Here is a 26,896-nt window from a genome sequence, read left to right on the forward strand (position 1 = left end):
AGAAGGCTGTCTTTTCACCTTGCTTATATTTTCCTTTGTTGTGCAGAGGCTTTTAATTTTAATTAGATCCCATTTGTTTATTTTTGCTTTCATTTCCGGAATTCTGGGAGGTGAATCATAGAGGATCCTGCTGTGATTTATGTCTGAGAGTGTTTTGCCTATGTTCTCCTCTAGGAGTTTTATAGTTTCTGGTCTTACATTTAGATCTTTAATCCATTTTGAGTTTATTTTTGTATGTAGTGTTAGAAAGTGATCTAGTTTCATTCTTCTACAAGTGGTTGACCAGTTTTCCTAGCACCACTTGTTAAAGAGATCGTCTTTACTAAATTGTATATTCTTGCCTCCTTTGTCAAAGATAAGGTGTCCATAGGTGCATGGATTTATTTCTTGGCTTTCTATTTTGTTCCATTGATCTATATTTCTGTCTTTGTGCCAGTACCATACTGTCTTGATGACTGTGGCTTTGTAGTAGAGCCTGAAGTCAGGCAAGTAGATTCCTCCAGTTCCATTCTTCTTTCTCAAGATTGCTTTGGCTATTTGAGGTGTTTTGTATTTCCATACAAATCTTGAAATTATTTGTTCTAGTTCTGTGAAAAATACCGCTGGTAGCTTGATAGGGATTGCATTGAACCTGTAGATTGCTTTGGGTAGTATACTCATTTTCACTATATTGATTCTTCCGATCCATGAACATGGTATATTTCTCTATCTATTAGTGTCCTCTTTGATTTCGACATCAGTGTTTTATAGTTTTCTATATATAGGTCTTTAGTTTCTTTAGGTAGATATATTCCTAAGTATTTTATTCTTTTCCTGTGTTTCTATAACTTGCCATTCTAGGTTGCTGTAGACTGCCACGTTTTTTCTTTTGATATTCATAAATACTTTAAGTCTGATTAAAGATGTGTTGCTCTGTCAGGTTGGCCAAAAAGTTCATTTAGTTTTTTTTGTCAGATGTTATGGAAAAACACGAATGAACCTTTTGGCCAACCCAAAACGAGTTTCAGATCCATTCTCTTTCTGGAGACATCACTGCTTTTACTGTTTAAGTGAAACTCTCAGAAGCTAATCTCATTTTCCAGTTCTTGCTGGGCTCATTATTATAAATCTTGGCCTTTCACAGACCTAGAGAAAGGAGATTTGCTAATCTGAGATACAGTGATGACTTAAGTGTTCAGCTAGGCAGTCTGAATTGGAGCTCAGGAGAGAGAAGTCCAGGTTTCCTTCATCCACATGCAGATGACAGGTGGAGCCTTACGAGTTCAGTGAGATTGCCGAGAGTGGGGAGAAAGAAAAGCAGTGAGGCTAGAACATTGACAGAAACCAGAACAGGGTAAGCAATTGAAGAAGTTGGAGAGGAGGTGAATAATAGTGGGCAAGCTATCAACTCCAGTATTCTGTCCTGGAGAATTCCATGGACTGTATAGTTCATGGGGTCGGAAAGAGTCGGACATGACTGAGTAACTTTCACTTTCAAGGTCATAAAAGCCAAGGAATAAATTTCATTATATGGTATGGGCTTTATTAATAATAATGAAAATGTTCACTCATATTTATGAAGTGTTTGACTATCTTCGAAGCTCTTTACATATAATTCTCACAGTACCCTATAAGGTAGGTGCTTTTATTAACCCTGTTTTTGCAGATGAGGCAGTTGCATTAGAATAGTTAAAGTAACTTCTACCTGAAGTTTAGAGCTCTTGCTTCCCTGTGTAGCTCATGCTCCAACCCACTGATGTGGCTCCAGAGCCTGTGAAACTTTCAAAGCCTGTGCCTTTGAAACCGTGCACCTCAGACTGGGACTTGAATGCACATGCCGGGACTTGAACCCAGCCAAAACCCCAATTGGGATTTAAACCCACGGTCTTTTAATTAGAATCACTCACTTGTCATCTGGACTTAACTGAGGCTCAGGTTCTTTGTGTCTCAGTGCAGAAGGAATTCAGCAAGAGGCAAAGTGATAGGCAAGAAGTAGATTTATTAAAATAGGATGCCTGTGAGAGAGATGCAGGCAGACAGGTGAGGGAGCTCTGTCTCGAAGGTTAAGTGGGCTACAATAATATAGTCTAGGGAAAGTGAGGGAGGAGGAAAAGACTGCCTTCTTTGAGTAGAGTCAGTCTTGTATCACTTGCTCCTCCTTCATATTGGGCAGAAGCGTGTCTGACCCTGTGAGGTCAAACTAGGATTATCATGATGCTTACTCAGATCAATAGGAGTTGTAACATTTTTCTTCTACCTCATGAGCTGGTGCATATCTCGTTCTTTTATGTTTAGCTTTATAGTTAAGCAAGCCTGCTTTCTTCCACGATGTTCTTTCTGGTAACTTTCTTGAGTGATCATTAACTCACAGTAGTCTCCCTAGGTTTCCCTCTCTATCTGTAGTCCCCTACTGGGACCGCTACAGCTACCTGTATAAGCATCCTATTCTGTCCCTATCACTTTCAACAATCATAGCGTATTGCCTCAACATTGTGAAAATGCTGCAGGAAGCTGTAAATTGACAAGAAATATTCAGTTTGGTGATGGTATGATTGGTTATCTAATAAACTCTTTAATAAACTATTTCAGTGGTTTCATTTAGCGGTCTTTGCTAAATGACACTTGGTTAAGTGCTGGGTATTGAAATGAGTAAGATTAACATCTATGTCCACCAGGAGGTCACTGTTTCAAATATATATGCCTCTTCTTGAAATTCTGACTTGTTCTCCTAGACAGGTGCATAAGAATTTTAGAGTAAAAGGGAGGCAGTAGCAGAAATAGTTGGAGAAGGCAATGGCACCCCACTCCAGTACTGTTGCCTGGAAAATCCCATGGATGGAGGAGCCTGGTGGGCTGCAGTCCATGGGGTCGCGAAGAGTCGGACATGACTGAGCGACTTCACTTTCACTTTTCACTTTCATGCATTGGAGAAGGAAATGGCAGCCCACTCCAGTGTTCTTGCCTGGAGAATCCCAGGGGCGGGGGAGCCTGGTGGGCTGCCATTTATGGGGTCGCAGAGAGTCGGACACGACTGAAGTGACTTAGCAGCAGCCGCAGCAGAAATAGTGGTTAAGAAGCATGTCATTTGCAAAAGCTTTCACACATGGGTCTTACCATTTCACCTAGGTTGAAAACTATGCTAGAGTGAGGAGATGTAGTCCTGGTTTGTGGATGGGGGCTATGGGAATAAGAAAAGAAAGATTTGTTAAATCTCTCAGGGCAGATGCATTTGTAAGTCAACAGGAGATAATTAAAATGATTGCCAAGTACAGTGAGGACTCAGGTGAGAGTAGACAGCCTAATCCATTGACATCTTGCATAGTTCTTCAACTGTGTTGTACCTAGGTGGAAGAAGAGGCATCAGGGGATTACGTATATTAATCTTTTAGTATTCTTAAGAGATCAGAATTCCATCTGTTGACCCTTAGCTTACCCACAGAGTTATGGAGAAGTAAGGTGTGGGAGGTGTTGGCAAATGGGTTTGGAATTCCAGATCCAAGTACAGCCTAGTTTGTGAGCTCTACAGTAGTTATGGCTCTGTTGTTACTGTGTAGGACCAGAAGTGCTGTGTCTTCTTTGCTAATAATCAAGAGAATGAGTATTGTTTACATCTGCTTTTTGCTTCTCACTGTTAAATGAATATGACAGGTGGCAAGAGTCTGGGTACATTAATACAGTTTTAAAAAGACTGCAGGTAAGATAAGAATTATTGGTTAAGAGTGTATAAAGCAGGGAACAGGGCAGATTTTTATCTAAAAGAATTTGTTAAAACTCCTTGACTGAAGGTCAAATAAAACAGGTGTCCAAAAGCTCCAAGTGATATTTTTTGTCTGAGCACACGCGTCTCTTCCTATCCCATCTTATGTGTGTCTGCAGAAGATTCCACGGACCTTTAGCCATTAGGAACATTTTCAAAACACAGTGTAAACAAAATGCTAACAGTGACCAGAAGGACTCGGCATAATATTTAAACGCTATGAAAGTGGTGACAGGTATCACCAGAGCACTTACAAGTATTAGGCACTGTTCCAGATACTTGTTTGTATTAACCTGCCTCCTGTTCATAGTACCCTGTAAGGTGGGTACTGTGACCGTACCTATTTTGCAGATGTGGAAATGGAGGCCCTGGATGATTCTGTATCTCTCGCCCAAGATCCCAGAGCAGCCTGGCTTGCCAGCTGCCACCGAGTAGCTGCCTCTCTGTGTGATGATTTGTAGTATAAAGGACTACAGAGGACAGTGTTGCACACTTAAAAAGACTGAAATCGCATATATTTCTTAATGCTTTTGCTACTACCTAATGATTTTTCTGCCAATTTCCAGGTTTTCCATTGAGGTGCTGAATTGTGGTTTGTGCTTTGTTTCTTGAGCCAAGTTTTGAAGAAAGAGAAGATAATGTCAGGTTGTGGGTCGAACACTGGAGGTAGTTGTTAAAGCCATCAGGGTGGTTGCATGGTAGGAAGTTCTGCTCTCTGGAGGATACTGTTAATGTCCGCAACCCCCTGCTGCCTCTGCCTCCACTGTTCTTCTCCTAGGTGGGTCACAGTTGAAGGTGTTAATGGATCAGGCTGTCTGCTCTCACCTGGGTCTTCACTGTACTTGACAGTCACTTTCACTGTCTTATCTTGACTTACAGTGCATCTGCCCTGACAGCCTTAACAAGATGGGCAGCTGACCGGTCCACCTCCAGTGAGAGTCTCACAAGATTGGACTTAAAAGATTTTTTAGAAGACATTTTTCTCTGTTTCTCCTATAAATTAGGTTTTCTGTTATTCTCTTAAAAGGCCTGGACATCCCTACTCGTGACCTGTTTGGGAGCCTTACAATGTCCATACCTATTTAGCTGGTGTTTATGGGGGTTTTGTTGTTGGAAGGGGAGGTTGGCCAGTCCCACTGCACAGTGGACAGAAGTTCAGGTGTTGGTAGAGAGCTGGCTCTTCTGTTTCTTTCTAGGCAGGAGAGGAGGGGAACTGACGCCTGCTACAAGGGAAGGGCAATGGCAAGAAATGGACTTGTTCTTAAATATTCTGACATTCTAATCTAACAGAGAGGGCCCTCCTCATACAGAACACTTTCTGAACTCTGTAGAGGCTCATACTAAGAGATAAACAGCGACCCATACACTCAAAAAGCAATAGATTATAAGAGAAGTTGGCAAATGATAACCCACAGGCCAAATTGGCCCATCACCTGTTTTTGTATGTTCCACGAGCTAAGAGTGATTTTAAATGAAAAAGATCAAGAGGACAGTAATTTTACAACATGTGAAAAATTATATGAAATTCAAATTCAGATGTTCTTAAATACATTTTTAATGGAACACAGCCGTGCTCATTCATTTATGTATTGCCTGTTGCTGCTTCTGCGTTTTTACAGCAGAACTGGGTAGTTACTACAGAGACCCAGTGGTCCCTTGCAGAGAAAGTTCGTCAACCCCTGTTTTACAGAGCCCTTTGACAAACATTTTTCTGGGACTGTCCTGACAGTGTGCAACATAGGCAGGGCACATAGTCTCTTCCTTATTCTCCAGACGAGGAAAAGATTTGAATGGTGTCCTGCCTTGAGTCACATGACAGGGCTAGAAGTCAGCTCTGGGCCTTTTTTAATTATCCATAATGGTGAAATATTTTTTCCCTGTTTTTCTCTACTACATATTAATAGACACAAGAGATGATTTTGTTGTAACCAAAAGAAAATATACAGAAAAAGTGAGAACTGTACTAACCAGCATGTTAGTGAAGACTTCTGATGAATAAAGCCTCATTTCCAAGTGCTGGCTGGATTTTCCTTTAATATAACAGTGATTCCCCAAATAGAAATTTGAGAGCATTCTTTATCTGTGGTTAAATTAATTTTGTTAAAGAGATTTCTGTTGTTTCCTTGGAAACTGGTTCCTGGTCATAGCCTAGCTTCCCCAGGCATTTAAAAAATAAAATGGTGGTGCGTTTTAACAGATTTCCTTGCTGAACTACCTTTGGGTCTTTGAATGTGCATAGGGCTTCGTTGGCTGCTAGTCTTGATTCCTGTCTGACAAAGTAGTCCCTTGGAAAATTAATAGCACTGCCACCGAGTGGCTGAACTTTTTTGTCTGTTTTTTAGCAATTAAAGTTCTAATTATTGCTAAGTAAAGCTAGTTTTCTCTTTTCAGACTATGCTTACTTGAAGACCAGATAGTGTGCAAAACCAGCTGACTTATTCTAGTAGAACATTTAGAAAATATTACCTATTAAAAAATATTTTATGACTTCCTGCTGGGCTGGTTTTAAGTGAAATATGGTGAGGAGATTTATTTACAGTTCTCTCTATATGTGTCTTTCCCTTCCCTTTTCTCTAATGAAGCTTGGAGCATCAGGCCATTTATCAGAGATAATTATACAACAGATGGAGCTTTTCTGATATATAATAGTCTCAAAGTGGGAAAATCTTTTCCATAATGAAGAATGCTGAAAATTTAAATGTCTCTTTTGATTTTAATTTAAAGGTATTTTTTTCCAGTGCATTTATTTATCTTGAAGCTGATTCTATAAAACATGCTGTTTTTATTAGGACTGTGTTCTAAAAAGATTGATCCTTTGCAGTGCAGTCTGGTAATGTACAGTTATATGCTGTATTGAATTGAATGGTTGTAATTCACTAGGAATCAATGTATGGGGTCATTAAGTGATTCCTGGTCAAAATGCAGAAAGACTTGAGCAGTTTAGGAGTGTTTTCTTATGGAAATTATTTGTATCCCACAATGTTAGCTGGATCAGAACTTGTTCAGGCACTTTAGTGTCATCTGGCTGTTTTTGTAGTCTAAAAATAGAGTCAAAATCAAAGCAAAACCAGGACTTTTAAATTGCTTATTTGCTGGCTACTTTGTTGTCTTCTTAAGTTTTAATTTTATTTTTTTAATATACAAGTAAAGCAAAGACTGGTTTATGTAGAATAGAAGGTGAAAATACTCTTTGAATACCTTCACCCCTTCTCCACACCTCAAATTCCCACTCTTTGAAGAGTATATTTATTTACACTGTGTATTTATTTTGGATTATATATTATTTTTATATGCAGTTGTATACATGTGTACATAAATACAAGGTTTTCTTTATACAAATGAGAACATACTATACATATTGTTTTGTAACTTGCTTTCTTACTTAACAATATAATAAGAAATCTTTCCAGGTCAGCCCAATTCTTTTCAAACCGCTGTGTAGTATTCTCTATTATTATTATTATTTCCTCTTTTTTTCAGACTATTTCTGATATTTTACTGTTATAAACCAGGTGATGAAAGGTTTCTTGTAGATATTGTTTATCAGGTTAAGAAACTTATTTGTAGTGTGCTAATCTTTTTAAACTCAGAAATACTGAATTTTATAAAAAGCTTTTTCCACATCTATTAAGATGATCATATAGATTTCTCCTTTAATATGTAATCCCTCAATTTAATAAACTTCTGGTGTTAAACCACCTTTGCATTCCTTGGATAAGCTCTCTTAGGTCTTTCAGTACTGATGAATTCAAAATGCTAATTTTACTTTAGATATTGTACCTTTTTAGTAAGTGAGTTAATTCTGTGTGTGTGTGTGCTTATATATGGTGGGCATGCTATTCTTGTCTAGTTTAGGTATTAGTTGCATTAATCTCACAGAAACTTTTTCATCTTTTGCTGTGCCCTAACACAAGCTTTTTATCTTATGTTCCGGCATTATGTATCTATTCTTTGATAACTTAAAGAACTTATTCATAAAACTGATTGGCTTGATATGTGATATTGGACTATTTATATTTCCGACCTCATTTAAAAGTCAGTTTTGGTAGTATTATTATAAAAATACCTATTTCTTTTACATTTTTAAATTTATTGGAGGGAAGTTATACATATTGTTCTTTTAAAATTTCTTCTATTAAAGGTGCTCTTAACTTTAGGTATTCACAATTTAAATCTTTTTCTTAATTGCACTGATGCTGTTTTTATTTCCTAGTGTCTTTGTGATTCTCTAGTGTTAGCTCAGTGGAGAAATATTAAAGATCTCGGAAGTTGTCATTGCCACCATTGTGTTTTCATAGGATTATAGTCATAGTCTTTATTTTTTTTTAATATATTTTTTTTCTTTGGCTGCACCAGGTCTTAATTGCAGCATGTGGGATCTAGTTCTCTGACCAGGGATTGAACCCAGGGCCCCTGCTTTGGGAGCACAGAGTCTTAACCATGGACCACCAGGGAAGTCCTAGCCATAATCTTTAGACTGTTCTTGCTTCTAATCTTGTCCTAGTCCATAAACTTGTCAGATGAATCACCCATTGATATTATGCTAAATAAAAAAGGGAATTATTTCACTGAGTCATCACTGCCTAAATTTGATCATCCAGATTCTTAATCTTATATCAGAAACCCTTCCCCCATATAATCTGGAACCTCATTGTATTTGACCTCCCTGCCTTTCCCAGCGCTGATACTTAGCTCTGAACTGAGACCAGATTCTTGTTGTCCCTCAAAGACACCATGACAGCACATATTGCCGTTTTTATTCATGCTTGTGGAAGCCTACCTCAGAACCCTTTCATCCACACTTGGTTCCTCCAAGGAATCCCTAACTTCTTCCCTTAACATGTTAACGACGTATTCTGTTGGTCACCTCATTGACATGAGAATGTCATCTCTGTACCAGTTTAGAGGCTAAACTCAAAATTAGCAGAGACTTGATTTTATTCTGCTTTGCTCTTCTCAATAACACCCAGCTAGGCAATATTCAGTAAATGATTTAAATATTTAGAAAAGTTCATTAGTTTTTTATACTTTTGAGAACATTCATGTGCTCATGTGTTTTGATACACTGAATGGGGGCTTCGCATTGCCTGAACTGGATTTTAAGCAGCTACGTAATACTCTTTTTATTATTTTCTGTGCTATTCAGTAACCTCAAGATGAAGTTAACTCAGGAAGGCAGTTTTCCTCCCTAATTTTGAAATTTGGTTGTCTTGTTGTGGTGACAGGTCATCTCTTTTAACAGAGCTTTTAGAATAATGAGACTTGTCTTTTTTGTTGTTTTAACTGCAAATAGCCACCTGCTTGTTGTGAAACAGCAAGTTTTGCCGATAGATATTTCTTTTATCACCTGAATTTCCCCCTTCAGACTTCCCCTTTGCAAGAGAGACTAGCACACTTTAAACACCCGTTTTTCAAGGATTCCTTAAGAAGCCCACAAATCTGAAAGGTTAGTTTCCCATAAAGGTTTCCTCAGGCACTTAATGAGATTATACAGTTATTGATATTCATACTGGGTTTTGAAGTAGCATCATCTCTGCCCCCTCTTTGCAAATGCAGAATTTTTAATGTTCTTATTAAATGAAATGCACTATACTTGGCTGTGAAAGTAAAGGTCACCGTGAACAACCACACTTCACATAACTTTAGCCCTTTGCAGCTGTCATACCGTTTTTATTTTGTGTAGATACAGGTAATAGTGACACTATGCTGATTTTAAATTAAATCTAAGTTTTATTATGACAGGCATGTTTGGCTAGGGAAAAATACCATATTATTATAGGGGCATCTATCTGCGTGTTATTTTAAACTTAAGTGATACATTTTGATGGTGTTTGTGAACTCTCTGAAAATTCAGAGTTGCCCATGCCAAAAAAAGGCTACATATAACTTTACATTTTGTGTTCATATGTTATGTTACTTCATAAAACATTTCACTTTTTGATCTGTCAAAAGGGTAATTCTTTAGATTTAATAAACAATAGGATGCCATGTTGGAGAAGGCAATGGCACCCCACTCCAGTACTCTTGCCTGGAAAATCCCATGGACGGAGGAGTCTGGTAGGCTGCAGTCCATGGGGTCACTAGGAGTCAGACACGACTGAGTGACTTCACTTTGACTTTTCACTTTCATGCATTGGAGAAGGCAATGGCACCCCACTCCAGTATTCTTGCCTAGAGAATCCCAGGGATGGGGGAGCCTGGTGAGCTGCCGTCTATGGGGTTGCACAGAGTCAGACATGACTGAAGCGACTTAGCAGCAGCAGCAGCAGCAGCAGCAGGATGCCATGTTGGTAAGGAATTTTTAAAATTCCAGAATACCAGTATAAACACTTCTTTACATAGTTCAAATTATGACATTTTCAACTATTGTTTGCAAAGAAAGGTCCTATTAATAAGACCTGCTAGTGTTTATTTCTACAAAACAAAGAGCTTTGACTACAGTTCCTTTTGATCATTGTCACATTTGCCAGCTGTGGTACAGCTGCTTATAGGAGAGACTCAGCACGAGTCAGGGAAGAGGGGTACCTGTGTTCAGGATTCTTTTTACATGCCCATGAGACAATACTTGCGGCCTAAACAGATGTATTTTTCTATTTTTTCCGAAGCCTCTTATGGAGAACATGCACAAGTCACTTTTCTGAGGATGGCAGTGCATTCTTTCATTTGCAGACACAGGACAAGATTGATGAAAACACTCTTGGTAGCTAAATTATGTCAAAAAAATAAAAGCTCTTGTAATGCTGAGTGGTTTCTTCATTAATGTTGTTATGAGATTCATGCTCATGTTGATGGTATAATGCAAATGTAGAAATCTGAGTTGGGCCTTAGTTAAGCCTGTAAACAGTCAGAACTGAAGTCTAAATTGGAGAAGTGACAGCTCCTGATTTCATATCCATATTAAGTATGCTTTGTCACAGACAGAAACAAAAGTGTCTAAAAATAGAACTGACTTCATTCACCAGGTGATATTTTGACCCCTCAAAAAAGGATTCTTTCTAGTTTTGAACCTCAAGATGGTGGTGTCTTAAGAATTTCAGTGTTCATTTCTGTTGGACCTTATCACAGTTTGGAGTATTGGTGGTCAGTGTGTGTGAGTACATGGTATGCTCTTTCTTGGTTATAAGCTCTCTAGGTAAGCGATCACATCTGAAAACTGAAATCAAACAGATTTAACTGCTTGCTCAGAATCCTTTGAGTTACATGAAATATGGTTTTACTCTTCTTACATAAGTAGCAGAAATAGAATGTTCTGGGTTGAAGTTAACAATTGTAGAGTTTATTCCACTATTCCTTGCCTTCATGGATTCATGGGTCAGGAGACTGAGTATTGTTAAGGTGTTGTTTCAAAATAAAGATTCAGTATAAACCCAGCAGTCTACTTCCTCTCTCTCTGTGTGTAGCTAGATTGACAAACTGATTCTAAAATTTTTGTAGAACTGCAGAGGACCTAGAGTAGCCTCCAGAGCTGGTGGTTTTATAACTCGACAGTATAGCGCCAGAATATTTAATGTTATTTAAATATTAATGCTTTGTTGAGAATAGGCAAACCTTTGACCGTTATTTGTATTAGTGCATTGATTGGTCTTTGCAAGACTAGAGTAAGTCAGTTGGCATGTGAACAAAGTGTGGAGAACTTGGAAATTATATTAACCTGTTTTGTTCTATACCAGTGGTTCTCAAAGTGTGGTCCAAGGACCTGTAGAGGTACCCAGGACCCATTAATGAGGTCCACGAGCCCGTCCCCTTTCCAAGTATGTAGCTGTGAGGGCGGTGTTTCTTCATATGTTTCAGATGAGTGATGCATTGTAACAGATTGAATGCAAATGTGAAAACCTAGATTTCTTCCTTTAAGCAAGGCCACTCTCATTTTTTAGAAATGTGTAGTTATTTTTCATAAAAATATGTTTTATGCTGATGTGTAATTATTTTGTGAATTTTAAATGAAAATTTACAATTTTTTTTCAGTTTTAATTTCAAATAAAGTAAGCATCAATAGCTATAAACCACATAAACCAAAGGTCTTTCATGTTTTATGTGTAAAAAGGTCCTAAGATGCAGATGTTTGAGAACTACAATGTTAGATTAAAGCCTGTAAATATGGTGAAAGTCAACTGTTTATTAATAGTTCAGTTTCCCTTCTGAATAGCTATGTATGTGTGATAATTGATTTTGGCCTGAATCATTTGCATTCAATAGTGAAAAACATATTGAACAGCTAATATGCTAGAGTATCAAGATGCATAAAACTTTGCCACTAAAAAAAAGCTCATGCCGTTAAGGCCATTGCTGGGGTCAAGAGAGCATTTCTTCCAGAACAGATCCCACGGACCCTGTAGGGATGTCCATGCATGCATGCTCATGTACGAGTGTCTTTGAGTGCTGTGCAAATGCAAAGTATTCTTGATTTCATTTTGCTTGTTGTGGTGTTCCCTGGGGAAGGTGAGGTGGGAGAATTTTAAATAAGTTGATGTGTGGCAAAACCAATACAATATTGTAAAGTAATTAACCTCCAATTAAATAAATTTATATTTTTAAAAAATAAGTGGGATTTGATTAAATTTAAAAGCTTTTGCACAACAAAAGAAACTATAAGCAAGGTGAAAAGACAGCCCTCAGAATGGGAGAAAATAATAGCAAAGGAAACAATTTACAAAGGATTGATTTCTAAAATATACAAGCAGCTTGTATCACTCAATACCAGAAAAAAGAAAAAAAAAAAAAATCAGAAGGTGGGAAAAAGACCTAAACAGATATTTCTCCAAAGAAGACATACAGATGACTAACAAACACATGAAAGGATGCTCAACATAGCTCATTATTCGGTTCAGTTCAGTTTATTTTCTCTGTCATATCCGGCTCTTTGTGACCCCATGGACTGCAGCATACCAGGCCACGCTGTCCATCACCAACTCCCAGAGCTTACTCAAACTCATGTCCATTGAGTCGGTGATGCCATCCAACCATCTCATCCTCTGTTGTCCCCTTCTCCTCTCACCTCAATCTCTCCCAGCATCAGGGTCTTTTCAAATGAGTCAGCTCTGCACCTCAGATGGCCAAAATATTGGAGTTTCAGCTTCAACATCAGTCCTTCCAATGAACACCCAGGACTGATTTCCTTTAGGATGGACTGGTTGGATCTCCTTGCAGTCCAAGGGACTCTCAAGAGTCTTCTCCAACACCACAGTTCAAAAGCAACAGTTATTTGGTGCTCAGCTTTCTTTATAGTCCAACTCTCACAACCATACATGACTACTGGAAAAACCATAGCTTTGACTAGACGGACCTTTATTGGCAAAGTAATGTCTCCGCTTTTTAATATGCTGTCTAGGTTGGTCATAACCTGTCTTCCAAGGAGTAAGCGTCCTTTTATTTCATGGCTGCAGTCACCATCTGCAGTGATTTTGGAGCCCCCAAAAAAGTCTGCCACTATGTCGCTCATTATTAGAGAAATGCAAATCAAAACTGTAATGAGATATCACCTCACACCAGTCAGAATGGTCTTCATCAAAAAATAAAAGAATATAAATGTAGCTATTAAAAACTGCTTTACAAATATATGCATTTAAATAAAACATATAAATACAAAAAAAATAAATTTTATTTCTGTCGTACAAATAGGCACACTTAGATAAACACATATACACACAATATTTGCAGAGCTGCCCAGCTACAATTATTTAGGAGAGTAGGGGTGGAATGATAATGAAATTTTGTTGAGAGGCCTTTTATGAACAGAAAAGGGAGCTACCAATAAATAGCAGCTTCTTAGCCACTTTGGAAATCCCCTGCTCATGAATGTCTTAATTCAGATCCAAATGGTATGAGAGATCACGCAGTGAGTTAGGGTAAGAACTTCTGAGAGATTAACACTTAGATTCTATAACAAGTTTTGTAAATGTTTTAATTTGGAAATTTCATTTGGAGAAGTGGGAGGGCTATTATCTGGGCTGAGGATTTTCTGTAAACTTAGATTCCCACTTGTTATACCTTTATGTATCCTTGTTTTTAATCGATGGTACTTTTCAAACTCAGTTATGTAGACAGATTAGGTGTGTCCTTCCTGATTAAAACAGTTCGAGAATTGCTGGTTTAGAGTAAAGTGGGATAGGGTTTTCTTTTCTGAAGAGATGGCTTGTTTTCTTGTGCATCTTGATCTATCCCTAATATTCATGTTTTACCATTTACTCTTTTAAGTCTTCATGTATATTTTGAAGGCTTTTATAGAAGAAATGTTTTATTGCTGAAGGAATATACATTCTCTGGATATTTTTTAAAAGAGTTCTGCATTCTTAACATGGCCACATCAGAAGACAGTGTTGAGTTTATTTCACTATCTCCATTGCATAGGTTTTTTTTTAAGTGGCTCATCAAAAAAACACTCCATAAGATATGGATCTCTAGAGTGGGGAGAGAATTATAGCTCTTGAATTCTATTGTCCGAAATCACCTTTTGAACAGCAAGCCTGGGAAAGTGAGATGTTGCAAAGGTAAACAATATCCAGATTATGACAGAGTGGAATTGACAAGCTGGTTAAAAAAGGATGATGCATTTCTAATTAGCCCACAGTGCCTTTAGTTAGAAATTAATTAGATACTGTTATGTAAATGTCATGTTAATTAAGCAGGAATATTGAAGTGTTATAAATCTACAAAAAGAATGGCTATTTTTGTGTTTTAATGTTTTGCAGTTACCATGAAATAGCTGATAGTAGAATATTTGATTATCGAGCTTCTGGCAATTTTTAGCTGACTGACTCCTTGACAGACCATTTTTCCTAATTGATATGGTTTAGCATGGGGATAACTGCAGCCAGTGAGGACTAGTGGAATCAAGAGCCAAAAATAACCACTCATCACAGCTGTTTTAATAAGACCTATCTTGAAAATTGTTGATCTCTATTCAAGGATAAGGAGAGTACTGTTTTTCTGTATTTATTCAGCCTTAGATTTTTGAGTGCCTAAGATGATGGGCCAGCATAAATGCAGCTTGTATTCTGGGCTTTTTCCTGAGTCATAGTCTCCATTCAGTCAGTTGGATTGACTGCTACATCGGAAGCTCAGTGTTTTTTGACATGCTCAGTAACTCTACAGGAGGCTGAGAAAGAAAATTTAAGATTCCTGCCACTTTAACTTGAAATGTGAAAGTTGGTCGTTGACAGGATACCTTTATTCTGTCCTTCTGGTTTTGCAGGTTACAAATGAAGTTAATATGCAGATTTGACCCATCTTTTATTTTATACCGCTGAAATCGGTACAGTCTCCTGAAGAAAATCCACTCCCCTGTTGCATAGGCTAAAAGATTTCTGGTTGTTGGGAATACAGTTGAAGAATTTCATTTCATAGCTCTCATGTGGAATTGCAAATGCGATCCATGGTGCTGCATTATGTATGACACCTTTGATACAAGAATAGAAGCATCCCTAGAAGACAAGATAGAGTATTCAGACTTAAGTCACAAGCCACAAGCTACCACAGACATTATTTACATGCAAATTCCAGACTGAATTGTGGAAACTTAGGAAAAAGTTCTGAATATAATATCAAGTGAAAAATGATAGTATTAATTATCTTCAGATAATGAAGAAACTTGAAAAAGTTCACATATTTAATTTTGCTTTAGCAAAAGAAAGCAGAAGACACTCATGGTGATTGGCTAAAAAGGTCAGCTGAGTTAATCTTGATATTGTCTGGTTCAGAATTCCCAGTGAGTGTCATATTAAGCAAGGAACCTTAACTGTGATTTTATTTTTAATATGTAACAACCCCAAACTCATTGTTCCAAACTCACTTGCTATTAATATAGGATAGAGGGTAATGGTGTGAATTGTCCTGTGCTTAGAAATGCATTTATTTTCCCAACCTTCCACTCTTGATCCCAACACACACAGCATCTCTATAGTTACCTGTAGAACCCAGGCCTGAAAAGGTTTCTTTGTTTTGCTCTTCAAGTATTAGCTCTGCCCATCCTGCTGCTTGGAAGGAAGAGGTCAAAAATAGCAGAATTTATAATGATTTATGAGACCATATGCCAGCCCCCCTCGCAGAGATTAGCCAGCTCCATTCCCTTATGGAGCAGATGCCCTGACTTTGACCCTTACCATCAACTCTCAAAATTACTTGGTTTGCCATACCCATACAAGCTAATGCTGTATTTTTATCGCTGTGGACCAAAACCTGGAAAGGGTCACTTTGAGTGTCCCTTAATTTCCTGAATTCAGTGTAGCACAATTGACTTGCAATTAATTGTGTAAGAGTGGATATTGTAACCTCCTGTGGTTACTCCTTTTATTTGAAAGTATAGGAATTTTATATGAAAGCACAATTAGTGTAGAGTATATGTGCATTGTTCATATGCATCTGTTCTGGATTTTAAAGACTTTCATAGGTTATAGTCTGCCAGACCAAACTTAATTCCAAGCTCTGTGTTTATAATATTGTCCAATTATCAAAGCTGGGATGCATTATCACTGCCAGTTACTCTTGTTGTCAATTTGTTTTGACTCGACTATGGTTCTATTTGTCCTTTACTGTAATGTAGTGAATACATTGGATTGGGTTGTTAGTTTAACAAGCTCTCTGGAGAACACTTTCATGATGATACATGTTGAGATATGCTAGGTAGCCTTAAAGTTATTTGCGTATTTGCCAAAACCTACAGAAATTCATTCATTAGGAATTTTCCAAAGGATAAACTTTCAACCTACAGATGAGGTAAAAATTGCATTTGTAAACATGGGAGAGTTAATTCATGAGTCCCAGCCAGATTTCTTCAGGGATTTTGATTAAACTAGTTTCTCTCTGTTCTTAACAGTTTTAGTAAATGAATTATTTTATGTCCTTTTAAACAAATATTCTGCTAGTTAAGCTGTGGTTGACCCTTGTGTTTTGTATGGCTCATAGTATTGTATGAACTCAATATCTTGGCCATACATCGAGCTGCCAGTTAGTGTTATCAGAGATTGGAACTAACTGGGCTGTTAATATGTACATTGTGCTCAGCTGGTTTAAAAATGTACACTAGTCTCTTCCTATGCCCACCCCAGCCTGTTGCATTCAATTTTCCAGAATCAAGACCTGGGAATCTGTATTTTTAAAATGTACCCTTGAACTTTCTGGATTCCAGAAATGGTTCTGTATTTTTATTTGGTGGTGGTTACACAAGTATATATGTGTTTAAAACCCTTTAAGGTATATACTTAAGATTTGAACACTTCATTCTAGTATTTCATTCTCTTTATGTTAAACCTCAATAAAAAGTTTTTAAAAAATGTATACTTCTCTCCTGATTCGATCAAGTCACATGCATTGGTCACTTACTGAACACTATTAAGTGCCCTTTGTCCATACAGTCATGCTGCTAAGTCACTTCAGTCATGTCTGACTCTTTGCGGCCCCATGGACTGTAGCCCACTAGGCTCCTCTGTCCATGGGATTCTCCAGGCAAGAATACCAGAGTGGGTTACTTTTTCCTTCTCCAATATAGTCATGCTGCTGCTGCTGCTGAGTCGCTTCAGTCATGTCCAACTCTCTGCGACCCCATAGATGGCAGCCCATAGGCTCCCTCGTCCCTGGGATTCTTCAGGCAAGAACACTGGAGTGGGTTGCTGTTTCCTTCTCCAGTGCCTGAAAGTGAAAAGTGAAAGTGAAGTCACTGAGTCGTGTCCAACTCTCAGCGACACCATGGACTGCAACCTACCAGGCTCCTCCATCCATGGGATTTTCCAGGCAAGAGTACTGGAGTGGGGTGCCATTGCCTTCTCCAAATATAGTCATGACCTAAGAGTAAATGACAAAGTGAGTCTTGACCCTTGGGTTCATAAAACCTCATGGCAGAGACAGTGAAGATATATAACATAAAGCTTTATGGTTTGTGAAGTCTTTTTTGTATAGATGACCTCATTAACTTTGTGGTTTATAAGCAATTTTATTATCCCCATGTTTTTGTAAAAAAAAACCCTAAGGATCACTTACCTGGGGTTACTAAGTAAAGATTAGTTATAGACAACCCAAAAGCTATGGGACACTGTAAAAGCAGTGCTAAGGGGAAGGTTCATAGCAGTATAGGCTTAGCTCAAGAAACAAGAAAAGAGTGAAATAAATAACCTAACTCTACACCTAAAGCAACTAGAAAGGGAAGAAATTAAGAACCCCAGGGTTAGTAGAAGGAAAGAAATCTTTAAAATTAGGGCAGAAATAAATGCAAAAGAAACAAAAGAGACCATAGCAAAAATCAACAAAACTAAAAGCTAGTTGTTTTAGAAGATGAATAAAATTGACAAACCATTAGCCAGACTCATCAAGAAACAAAGGGAGAAGAATCAGATCAACAAAATTAGAAATGAAAATGGAGAAATCACAACAGACAACACAGAAATACCAAGGATCATGAGACTACTATCAGCAACTATATGCCAGTAAAATGGACAACTTGGACAAAATGAACAAATTCTTAGAAAAGTACAACTTTCCAAAACTGAACCAGGAAGAAATAGAAAATTTTAACAGACCCATCACAAGCACAGAGATTGAAACTGTAATCAGAAATCTTCCAGCAAACAAAAGCCCAGGACCAGACGGCTTCACAGTTGAATTCTACCAAAAATTTAGAGAAGCACTAACACCTATCTTACTCAAACTCTTCCAGAAAATTCCAGAGGAAGGTAAACTTCCAGACTCATTCTCTGAGGCCACCATCACCCTAATACCAAAATCAAAGATGCCACAAAACAAGAAAACTACAGGCCAACATCACTGATGAACATAGATGCAAAAAACCTTAACAAACTTCTAGCAAACAGAATCGAACAACATATTAAAAAGATCATACATCATGACCAAGTGGGCTTTATCCCAGGGATGCAAGGATAATTCAATATCTGCAAATCAATCAATGTAATATACCACATTAACAAATTGAAAGATTAAAACCATATGGTTATCTCAATAGATGCAGAGAAAGCCTTTGACAAAATTAAACATCCATCTATGATAAAAACCCCCCAGAAAGCAGGAATAGAAGGAACATACCTCAGCATAATAAAAGCTATATATGGCAAACCCACAGCAAACATTATCCTCAGTGGTGAAAAACTGAAAGCATTTCCCCTCAAGTCAGGAAGAAGACAAAAGTGCCCACTCTCACCACTACTATTCAACATAGTTCTGAAAATTTTGGCCATAGCAGTCAGAGCAGAAAAAGAAATAAAAGGAATCCAGATTGGAAAAGAAGAAGTAAAACGCTCACTATTTGCAGATGACATTATCCTCTACATAGAAAACCCTAAAGACTCCACCAGAAAATTACTAGCGGTAATCAATGAATATAGTAAAGTTGCAGTATATAAAATCAACACACAGAAATCCCTTGCATTCCTATACACTATCAACGAGAAAGCAGACAAATTAAGGAAACAGTTCCATTCACCATTGCAATGAAAAGAATAAAATACTTAGGAATATATCTACCTAAAGAAACAAAAGACCTATATATAGAAAACTATAAAACACTGATGAAAGAAATCAAAGAGGACACTAATAGATGGAGAAATATACCATGTTCATGGATCGGAAGAATCAATATAGTGAAAATGAGTATATTACCCCAAAGCAATCTATAGATTCAATGCAATCCCTATCAAGCTACCAATGGTATTTTTCACAGAACTAGAACAAATAATTTCACAATTTGTATGGAAATACAAAAAACCTCAAATAGCCAAAGCAATTTTGAGAAAGAAGAATGGAACAGGAGGAATCAACCTGTCTGACTTCAGCCTATACTACAAAGCTACAGTCATCAAGACAGTTATGGTACTGGCACAAAGACAGAAATATAGATCAATGGAACAGACTAGCCCAGAGATAAATCCATGCACCTATGGACACCTTATCTTTGACAAAGGAGGCAAGAATATACAATTTAGTAAAGATGATCTCTTTAACAAGTGGTGCTGGGAAAACTGGTCAACCACTTGTAAAAGTATGAAACTAGAACATTTTCTAACACCATACACAAAAATAAACTCAAAATGGATTAAAGATCTAAATGTAAGACCAGAAACTATAAAACTCCTAGAGGAAAACATAGGCAAAACATAAATAAACCTGACATAAATCACAGCAGGATCCTCTATGACCCACCTCCCAGAATACTGGAAATAAAAGCAAAAATAAACAAGTGGGACCTAATTAAACTTTAAAGCTTTTGCAAAACGAAGGAAACTATAAGCAAGGTGAAAAGACAGCCTTCAGAATGGGAGAAAATAACAGCAAACGAAGCAACTGACAAAGAATTAATCTAAAAATTATACAAGCAACTCCTGCAGCTCAATTCCAGAAAAATAAATGACCCAATCAAAAAATGGGCAAAAGAACTAAACAGACATTTCTCCGAAGAAGACATACAGATGGCTAACAAACACATGAAAAGATGCTCAACATCACTCATTATCAGAGAAATGCAAATCAAAACCACAATGAGGTACCATTTCATGCCAGTCAGAGTGGCTGCTATCCAAAAGTCTACAAACAATAAATGCTGGAGAGGGTGTGGAGAAAAAGGAACCCTCTTACACTGTTTGTGGGAATGCAAACTAGTACAGCCACTGTGGAGAACGGTGTGGAGATTCCTTTAAAAGCTGGAAATAGAACTGCTTTATGACCCAGCAATCCCTCTGCTGGGCATACACACCGAGGAAACCAGAATTGAAAGAGACACGTGTATCCCAATGTTCATCACAGCACTGTTTATAATAGCCAGGACATGGAAGCAACCTAGATGTCCATCAGCAGATGAATGGATAAGAAAGCTGTGGTACATATACACCATGGAGTATTACTCAGCCATTAAAAAGAATACATTTGAATCAGTTCTAATGAGATGGATGAGACTGGAGCCTATTCAACAGAGTGAATTAAGCCAGAAAGGAAAACACCAGTGCAGTATACTAACACATATATATGGAATTTAGAAAGATGGTAATGATAATCCTATATGCTAGATAGCAAAAGAGACACAGATGTATAGAATAGTTTTTTGGACTCTCTGGGAGAGGGTGAGGGTGGGATGATTTGGGAGAATGGCATTGAAACATGTATAATATCATATGTGAAACGGACTGCCAGTCCAGGTTCGATGCATGAGACGGTGCTTGGGGCTGGTGCACTGGGATGACCCAGAGGGATGGGATGGGGAGGGAGGTGGGAGAGAGGTTCAGGATGGGGAACACATGTACACCTGTGGTGGATTCATGTCAGTGTATGGCAAAACCACTACAATATTGTAATTAGCCTCCAATTAAAATAAATAAATTTATTTTAAAAAATAAACAGCTGACCAAAAAAAAAGAGTAGTTGTAGGACTTAACTGCTTTTTTTTCCTGAAATAAGAATTATTCATTTAACAAAAGAACAAAAACAAAAGCCAAAAAAAAAAATCACACCTGGGAACAGAAGCTATAACATTTTACAGAGCTACAGAGCTAGTACCCAATGGGTTTTGAGGATGTGGGGTCTGTATTAGTTTTCCTTGCAATCACTGTCTCTCCGTGTTGCTTATTTTCGTATCACTCGTGCTCATTTAGACCTCTGGGATTTCAGTATGTTAAGCTTTCTCTGCTGAATGTGACATTTGTCGAAAACTTGTCAGTTTTTCTTGCCCTCTTCTTTTGGTCTTTGTAACTTTTAATTTATTCTTGCCTCATTTTCAAATCCTTGAGAAGTATTTCCAGGTAATGCTGGCCAATGATGAATAATCCTTCTTCCTGATTACATTTAGCATTTATTAGTTGTTCCATATTCTTTGGCACTTGATCATTTTGCATCTAGCTCTTTATTGCTGTCATGTATTATTCTTTGTACAAGTGCACAAGTTTTGTCTTTCTAACAAGATTAAAAGCCCTCGAGCATGAGAGTAACCTGTGCTGACACATCAAGATATTTGCTCGGTGCTCTTTGACATTAACAACATGCTTACTTGATTTTTCCACCTTTTACTGTTTTCTCTCTGTGTCTCCTTACACCCACTAAAGTTTGCTGCTGTTTTGGGCCTTGGTATAGGAAAGAGTAGAGTAATGATGAGCTTCTTTGATGGGATATCTAGGATCCTAAATCCATGGATCTTGGTGGCACAAACTCTGAGCTCTTTCATTTCCTTCTTTTTTGATGAGTAACTTCAGTGATAGGAAGTCTGGTCATAGATGACATATTGTTGTTTAGTTGCTAAATCATGTCCGATTCTTTGTGACCACAAGAACTGTAGCCTGCCAGGCTCCTCTGTCCATGGAATTTTCCAGGGAAGAATACGGCAATGGGTTGCTATTTCCTTCTCCAGGAGATCTTCCTGACCCAGGGGTTGAACCCACATCTCCTGCATTGGCAGCTGGATTCTTTACCACTGAGCCATCAGGGAAGCCCCATAGGTGATAAGCAGTTATGCTAAATAATCATGTTTTCCTTCATTCTGGTCACCTGGAGAGACTTTTCAAAATATCTGTGTAACATTTGCTTGTGTGTCCCATTCCTTAATGGTCATCACTATTGCCCCACCCTGTGCGTGTCAAAAACCTCTGGTCTTCAAGTTTGTAAGGTAACTTCCTGTTTCAGAAGGTAGGGTGTTGGAGTATATATCAATATCAGCTTAAGAATTTGTTTGTGGTCCTGATTCTGTAGAATGAAATGATTGCATTTCAAGTCTTCACCCACTGACTGACTGTGTCTCTCATACTCTTGAATTATACCTATCCATCAGCTCCCTGGGCCGTGAAAATTCCATGAAGGCCCTCTTTGTGTCATATTTTTATAATTAAACTAGATATTCTTTCTTGGTTAGCAGTGCTGTCTTTAAATATTAAAATGATCCTTATTTTTTCTGATAAGTAGTTTCTGCTTTAGGGAGGTTCCCCACATGCTTTAAATAAGGCCAGTTTTGCAGTAAATTCAAAGGTGGGGTGACCACTGAGATAAACCTAAGAAGGAGACTCCTGCTTATTGCTGTGTGGAAAATTCATCTCCCCAAACTTACAGGTAATTTACCCAGATCAGAATTCTAGTTAAAATTTTGTACGTTAATATCATAACGTTATGTGAGATGTGTTTTTTTTTAATTTTAAATGAAAATGATGTTACAATATAGAAAGAATATAGACCATTAGACTGAATTGCTGAACTAAAAATTAACCCATCACCACCATCACCGTCTTCATCTGTTCCTACTGTTCCTCTTTATGCATGCTTACAGGCTGATCCCTTCCATTTTAGGTTTCTCTTTATCCAGGACAGCCCTTCTGGGTATGCAGAGGATATGAACTGACTCTTGTGCCTGCCTTTCTGTTTCTAGGTGGGCCATGCACAGATACAGCTCATGTCTCGTTAATCACACCAACCAAAAGATCCTGTGGTACAGGTACGTACATCGTTCTTACCTGGATCCATTCTTACTGGAATTATTCACAGGCATTAGCTACTGGTTTTAATGTGGTGTCCTTGCCAGAGTACTCTCTGATTTCTTCCATCATTTGTGAAGTGATGTATTATGTGCTTAGTATTGGGAGTGGAGTGTGAGCCGAGGTCAGAGTGGTGCTCTTGGAGGTCAAATTGGCTGAATTAATGCTGGCAGCTAGAACCAAGAAGGTGGACATCAAAATGTACCTACTTCCTAATGTCTGAAGGATGTTATTAGGATCTAAAGCATGCAGAAAATGCAAATCAATGCCTAGTATAGCTTGTGGCTAATTCGTGTAAGTCGTGGGCCTACTAAAAAAAAAAAATAAATAATGTGACTGAAGGGTAAATGACGTACAGGTAGTCAGCTTAACTGACTAGTATAGTATCCTACTAGTTTTAGAAAATTTATTTCCTTTCATTCATGTTAAAGCCATGGTGTGTACTGAAATCATTCTTTTCAGATACCGTGGAATATCCCAGAGATCTTTCTGCATCTGTGACATTTTTATTAAGCATGAAGTCATGAATCTTGTAGCTCTCTAAAGAGTGCTCAAAAGGCCTGTTGTTCCCTTACCCTGTAGCTTAATTTATTTTCAGCAGTATTTGCCTTTTTAAGTAATGCTGCTTGCTATTTAAAGTATCTTAAGGATTATATTTGAAAGAGTCAAAATAATCATATTGTTTCTCTAAAGGTCGAAGTCAGAGTATTTTTCATAACTTTAAAAGTCCTTTTAACTCCCTGGTGGAAATAGCACAAACCATCTGTGTGTACAGACTTACCCTGAAACCCCAGCTCCTTTAAATGCTCATGACTTTGATGTTAAAACCTCAGGCAGGCCTGTCTGTGCTTGGCAGAGGCGTTCAGTCTAGGCATTGCATGCTGAAGAACTTAATTTTATTCTCTTGTTCCCAGTCACCAGTTTGCGCCAGGGCTGTGTGAGATAGTCCTGACCTGCTCCATCCTTCCTGTATCCAGTCCCCAAGCTCTGCTGGGTAGTTCCTGATTGACACAGAATAGAACTGTTGCCTGGGGTGAGAGCGACTGTCCTGCTTTGACCAGCGGGCAGTTGAGCACCATCTTCATATAGACCCCAGCCAGAAGCCTGAAAAACACGCAGAGCCCTTTGATTTCAGGTCCAGTGTTTCACACACACAGTGTACTTTGGTCTTTGTTTTTCCCTTCCAGTCTTGCCCTCAGGCCAGGGCTTACTGTTCGCACTACCAAGGTGTTCAAGTCACATCCAGGAATGAGTCTCGAGCCTGTTGGGTCTTCTTGAGGATTTAGGGAAGGGACTGCGTGCTCAGCTTAGACACTGAAACTACTAGGAGCCCTTCCTGAAGGTCATGGACTCGTGTCCTTCATCTTCTTAGCAGATCTGTTTTATCCTTTCTGTTGTCATACTATTTTATGTATCTAAAAATAATACCATTTAGTGCATGCTAACTGCATTACCAGGCACCATCAATATTCTTTACATGCATGCATATTTAATCTTCATAACAATTCTACATGATGGTTATTCCTCTTTTACAGTTAACAAAGACAGGCACTCAGAAATTTAAATATATTTCCTGGGGTAATATTGCTGGTAAGTAATAGAGTTAGAACTTGACTACATGCTGTAGATCCTGAAGCCTGCTTTTCAATACAAAAATATTATTGCTTATCATATTTTATTGTAATTATGCTCTTAACCAGACAGTATAGAACATATCATTGAATAAAATGTGGAGAAAGAGAAACATAGATTTGGAACTTATAACATGTAGTGACATAGTTTTTAAAACAGAATTCTAGAGCAGATCTTGTTGCAAATCCTGGCCTGGCTCTCTCAAAATGCGATTTTAAGTAACCTCTCAACATTTGTTTATCATTTGTAAAATGAGATGATAAGTCTCCTAAGTTGAAGAAAGAAAAGAAATGATACACATAAAGCTCGCATAGTAGATCTTCAGTAATGGTAGCTGCTCTTGTATTTTAGTCTTAACCATTGAAGATTATGTGTATACAGTGGCCAGTCATTAGATAGTGTTGATAGCAATCAATAGGTGTTTTAGGCAGAAAGGAGTTAGAAGTATCAATACCAGAATGCATTGCCATACCTAGTATCATTAATTGATTTTACACTGATCACATTCCTTATTGCCTGTCAGTATTGCAGTAGGAACTGAAGGTAATGTTTTTAGATCTCCTTACATGAAATGGTAAGTGAGACACAGCTCTCAATCACACATTTCCAAGTCTTCCTGTAGGTAAACACATCTCTGTTAACTAGAAGAAGATTGAGAATTTCTGGCTTGGAAGGAAATTAATGCAATGTGCAGGTCATCTCCTAAAAAGCCAGAAGGAAAGTTGAGATTTCTGACTGAAGACTTAAAGGTCATCAAGTTCATCTTGCTGTAGCTCTTCTCAAGTAGCCGGTCTGTGCCCCCTCAGGCTCCTCAAGCTGGCCTGCTGTCTCAGCCTGAAATAATGGCCCTGACTCTAGAGGACAGAGCTTTCTGATTTTAAGGAGTAAATTAAATGTTTTGCTTTGAGAACCACAGGCCAGTTGTCTTTGTCTCCGTCTTTTTGTCTGTCCCGGAATCAGTGGGTTGACCATAGTGAGGGTTCTGAGCATTTTCTTATAAATACAATACTTGTTAGTGTTACATTGCTGGAATGTTCCTGTATTCTTAATGGCTAGAGTTTTCAAGAATAGGACCCATGCCTCTAACACTTGCTCTGGTGCTTCCAGCACAAGTGACTGCAGCTCCCAGAGCACAGGGCTTCAGGCACAGATGATAGTAAATAATTACTGTGGTGTCATTTCTTAGGAGCCATAGAGTAAACCTTCTGAATTAGATGTTACTGATCCCCTCCTAGCCAGGCTATCCATATAAGTTTGCACTAAAGCAGCCTCCTTAATAATGATGTATGCTACAAAAAGGATCCTTGGCTATAAAGTTCTTTTTGAATATATATATATATATATTTGAATATATATGTATATTTTGAATATATATATTGAATATATATGTATATATTGAATATATATGTATATATAACATATATATATGTATATATAACATATATATATATGTATATATAACATATATATATAAAGTTCTTTGAGGTATGCAGGCTCAATTGCCCTGTGGCATTTGGGATTTTAGTTCCCTAACCAGGGATGGAACCTGCATCTCCTGCAATGCATGGTGGATTCAGGGATTCTTAACTACTGGACTACTGGAAAAGTCCCCTAGAATAAAGTTCTTTAAGTCAGTGGTCTCTGAAGACGGGCAAATAAGGTACAGTATGTACGGTGTGGGTAGAAAAATCATAAAAGCTATTTATCTCAGCCTTTTAAAATTTTTGTTTTGCAGATTAGTTTCATAATGATATATTAGCCCATATGAACAGTTTAAAATCAACAAATACACATACAAATGTGTGTGCTAAGTCGCTTCAGTCGTGTCTGACTCTTGGTGACCCTCTGGACTGTAGCCCATCAGGCTCCTCTGTCCATGGGATGTTCTAGGCTCTGAATGCTGGAGTGGGTTGCCATGCCCTCCTCCAGGGGATCTTCCTGACACAGGGATGGAACCCAGGTTTCTTACCTCTCCTGTGTTGGCAGAGGGGTTCTTTACCACTAGTCCCACCTGGGAAGCCCACATACAAATACATTAAAGACACATGGCCAAGTATCTTAGGCAGTGTGCGTGCTCAGTCACTTC

The 26,896-nt window shown here is 38.0% G+C and overlaps 1 protein-coding gene across 2 annotated transcripts in view; it reads left to right on the forward strand.

The window, feature by feature from the left end:
- Positions 1-26,896, forward strand: part of ZFAND3 (zinc finger AN1-type containing 3) — a 318,501-nt gene that overhangs the window by 242,569 nt on the left and 49,036 nt on the right. Inside the window, exon 4 of one of the 2 annotated variants that reach the window (XM_068994348.1) lies at positions 23,073-23,138. The exons of the other annotated variant lie outside the window; for it this stretch is intronic. Coding sequence (XP_068850449.1) covers positions 23,073-23,138 — 66 coding nt within the window. The remainder of the gene's footprint in view (positions 1-23,072; positions 23,139-26,896) is intronic. 2 annotated transcript variants of the gene reach the window in all.

The sequence above is a fragment of the Capricornis sumatraensis genome, chromosome 22 (genome assembly GCF_032405125.1).
Source record: "Capricornis sumatraensis isolate serow.1 chromosome 22, serow.2, whole genome shotgun sequence".
Taxonomy (NCBI): Eukaryota; Metazoa; Chordata; class Mammalia; order Artiodactyla; family Bovidae; genus Capricornis; species Capricornis sumatraensis.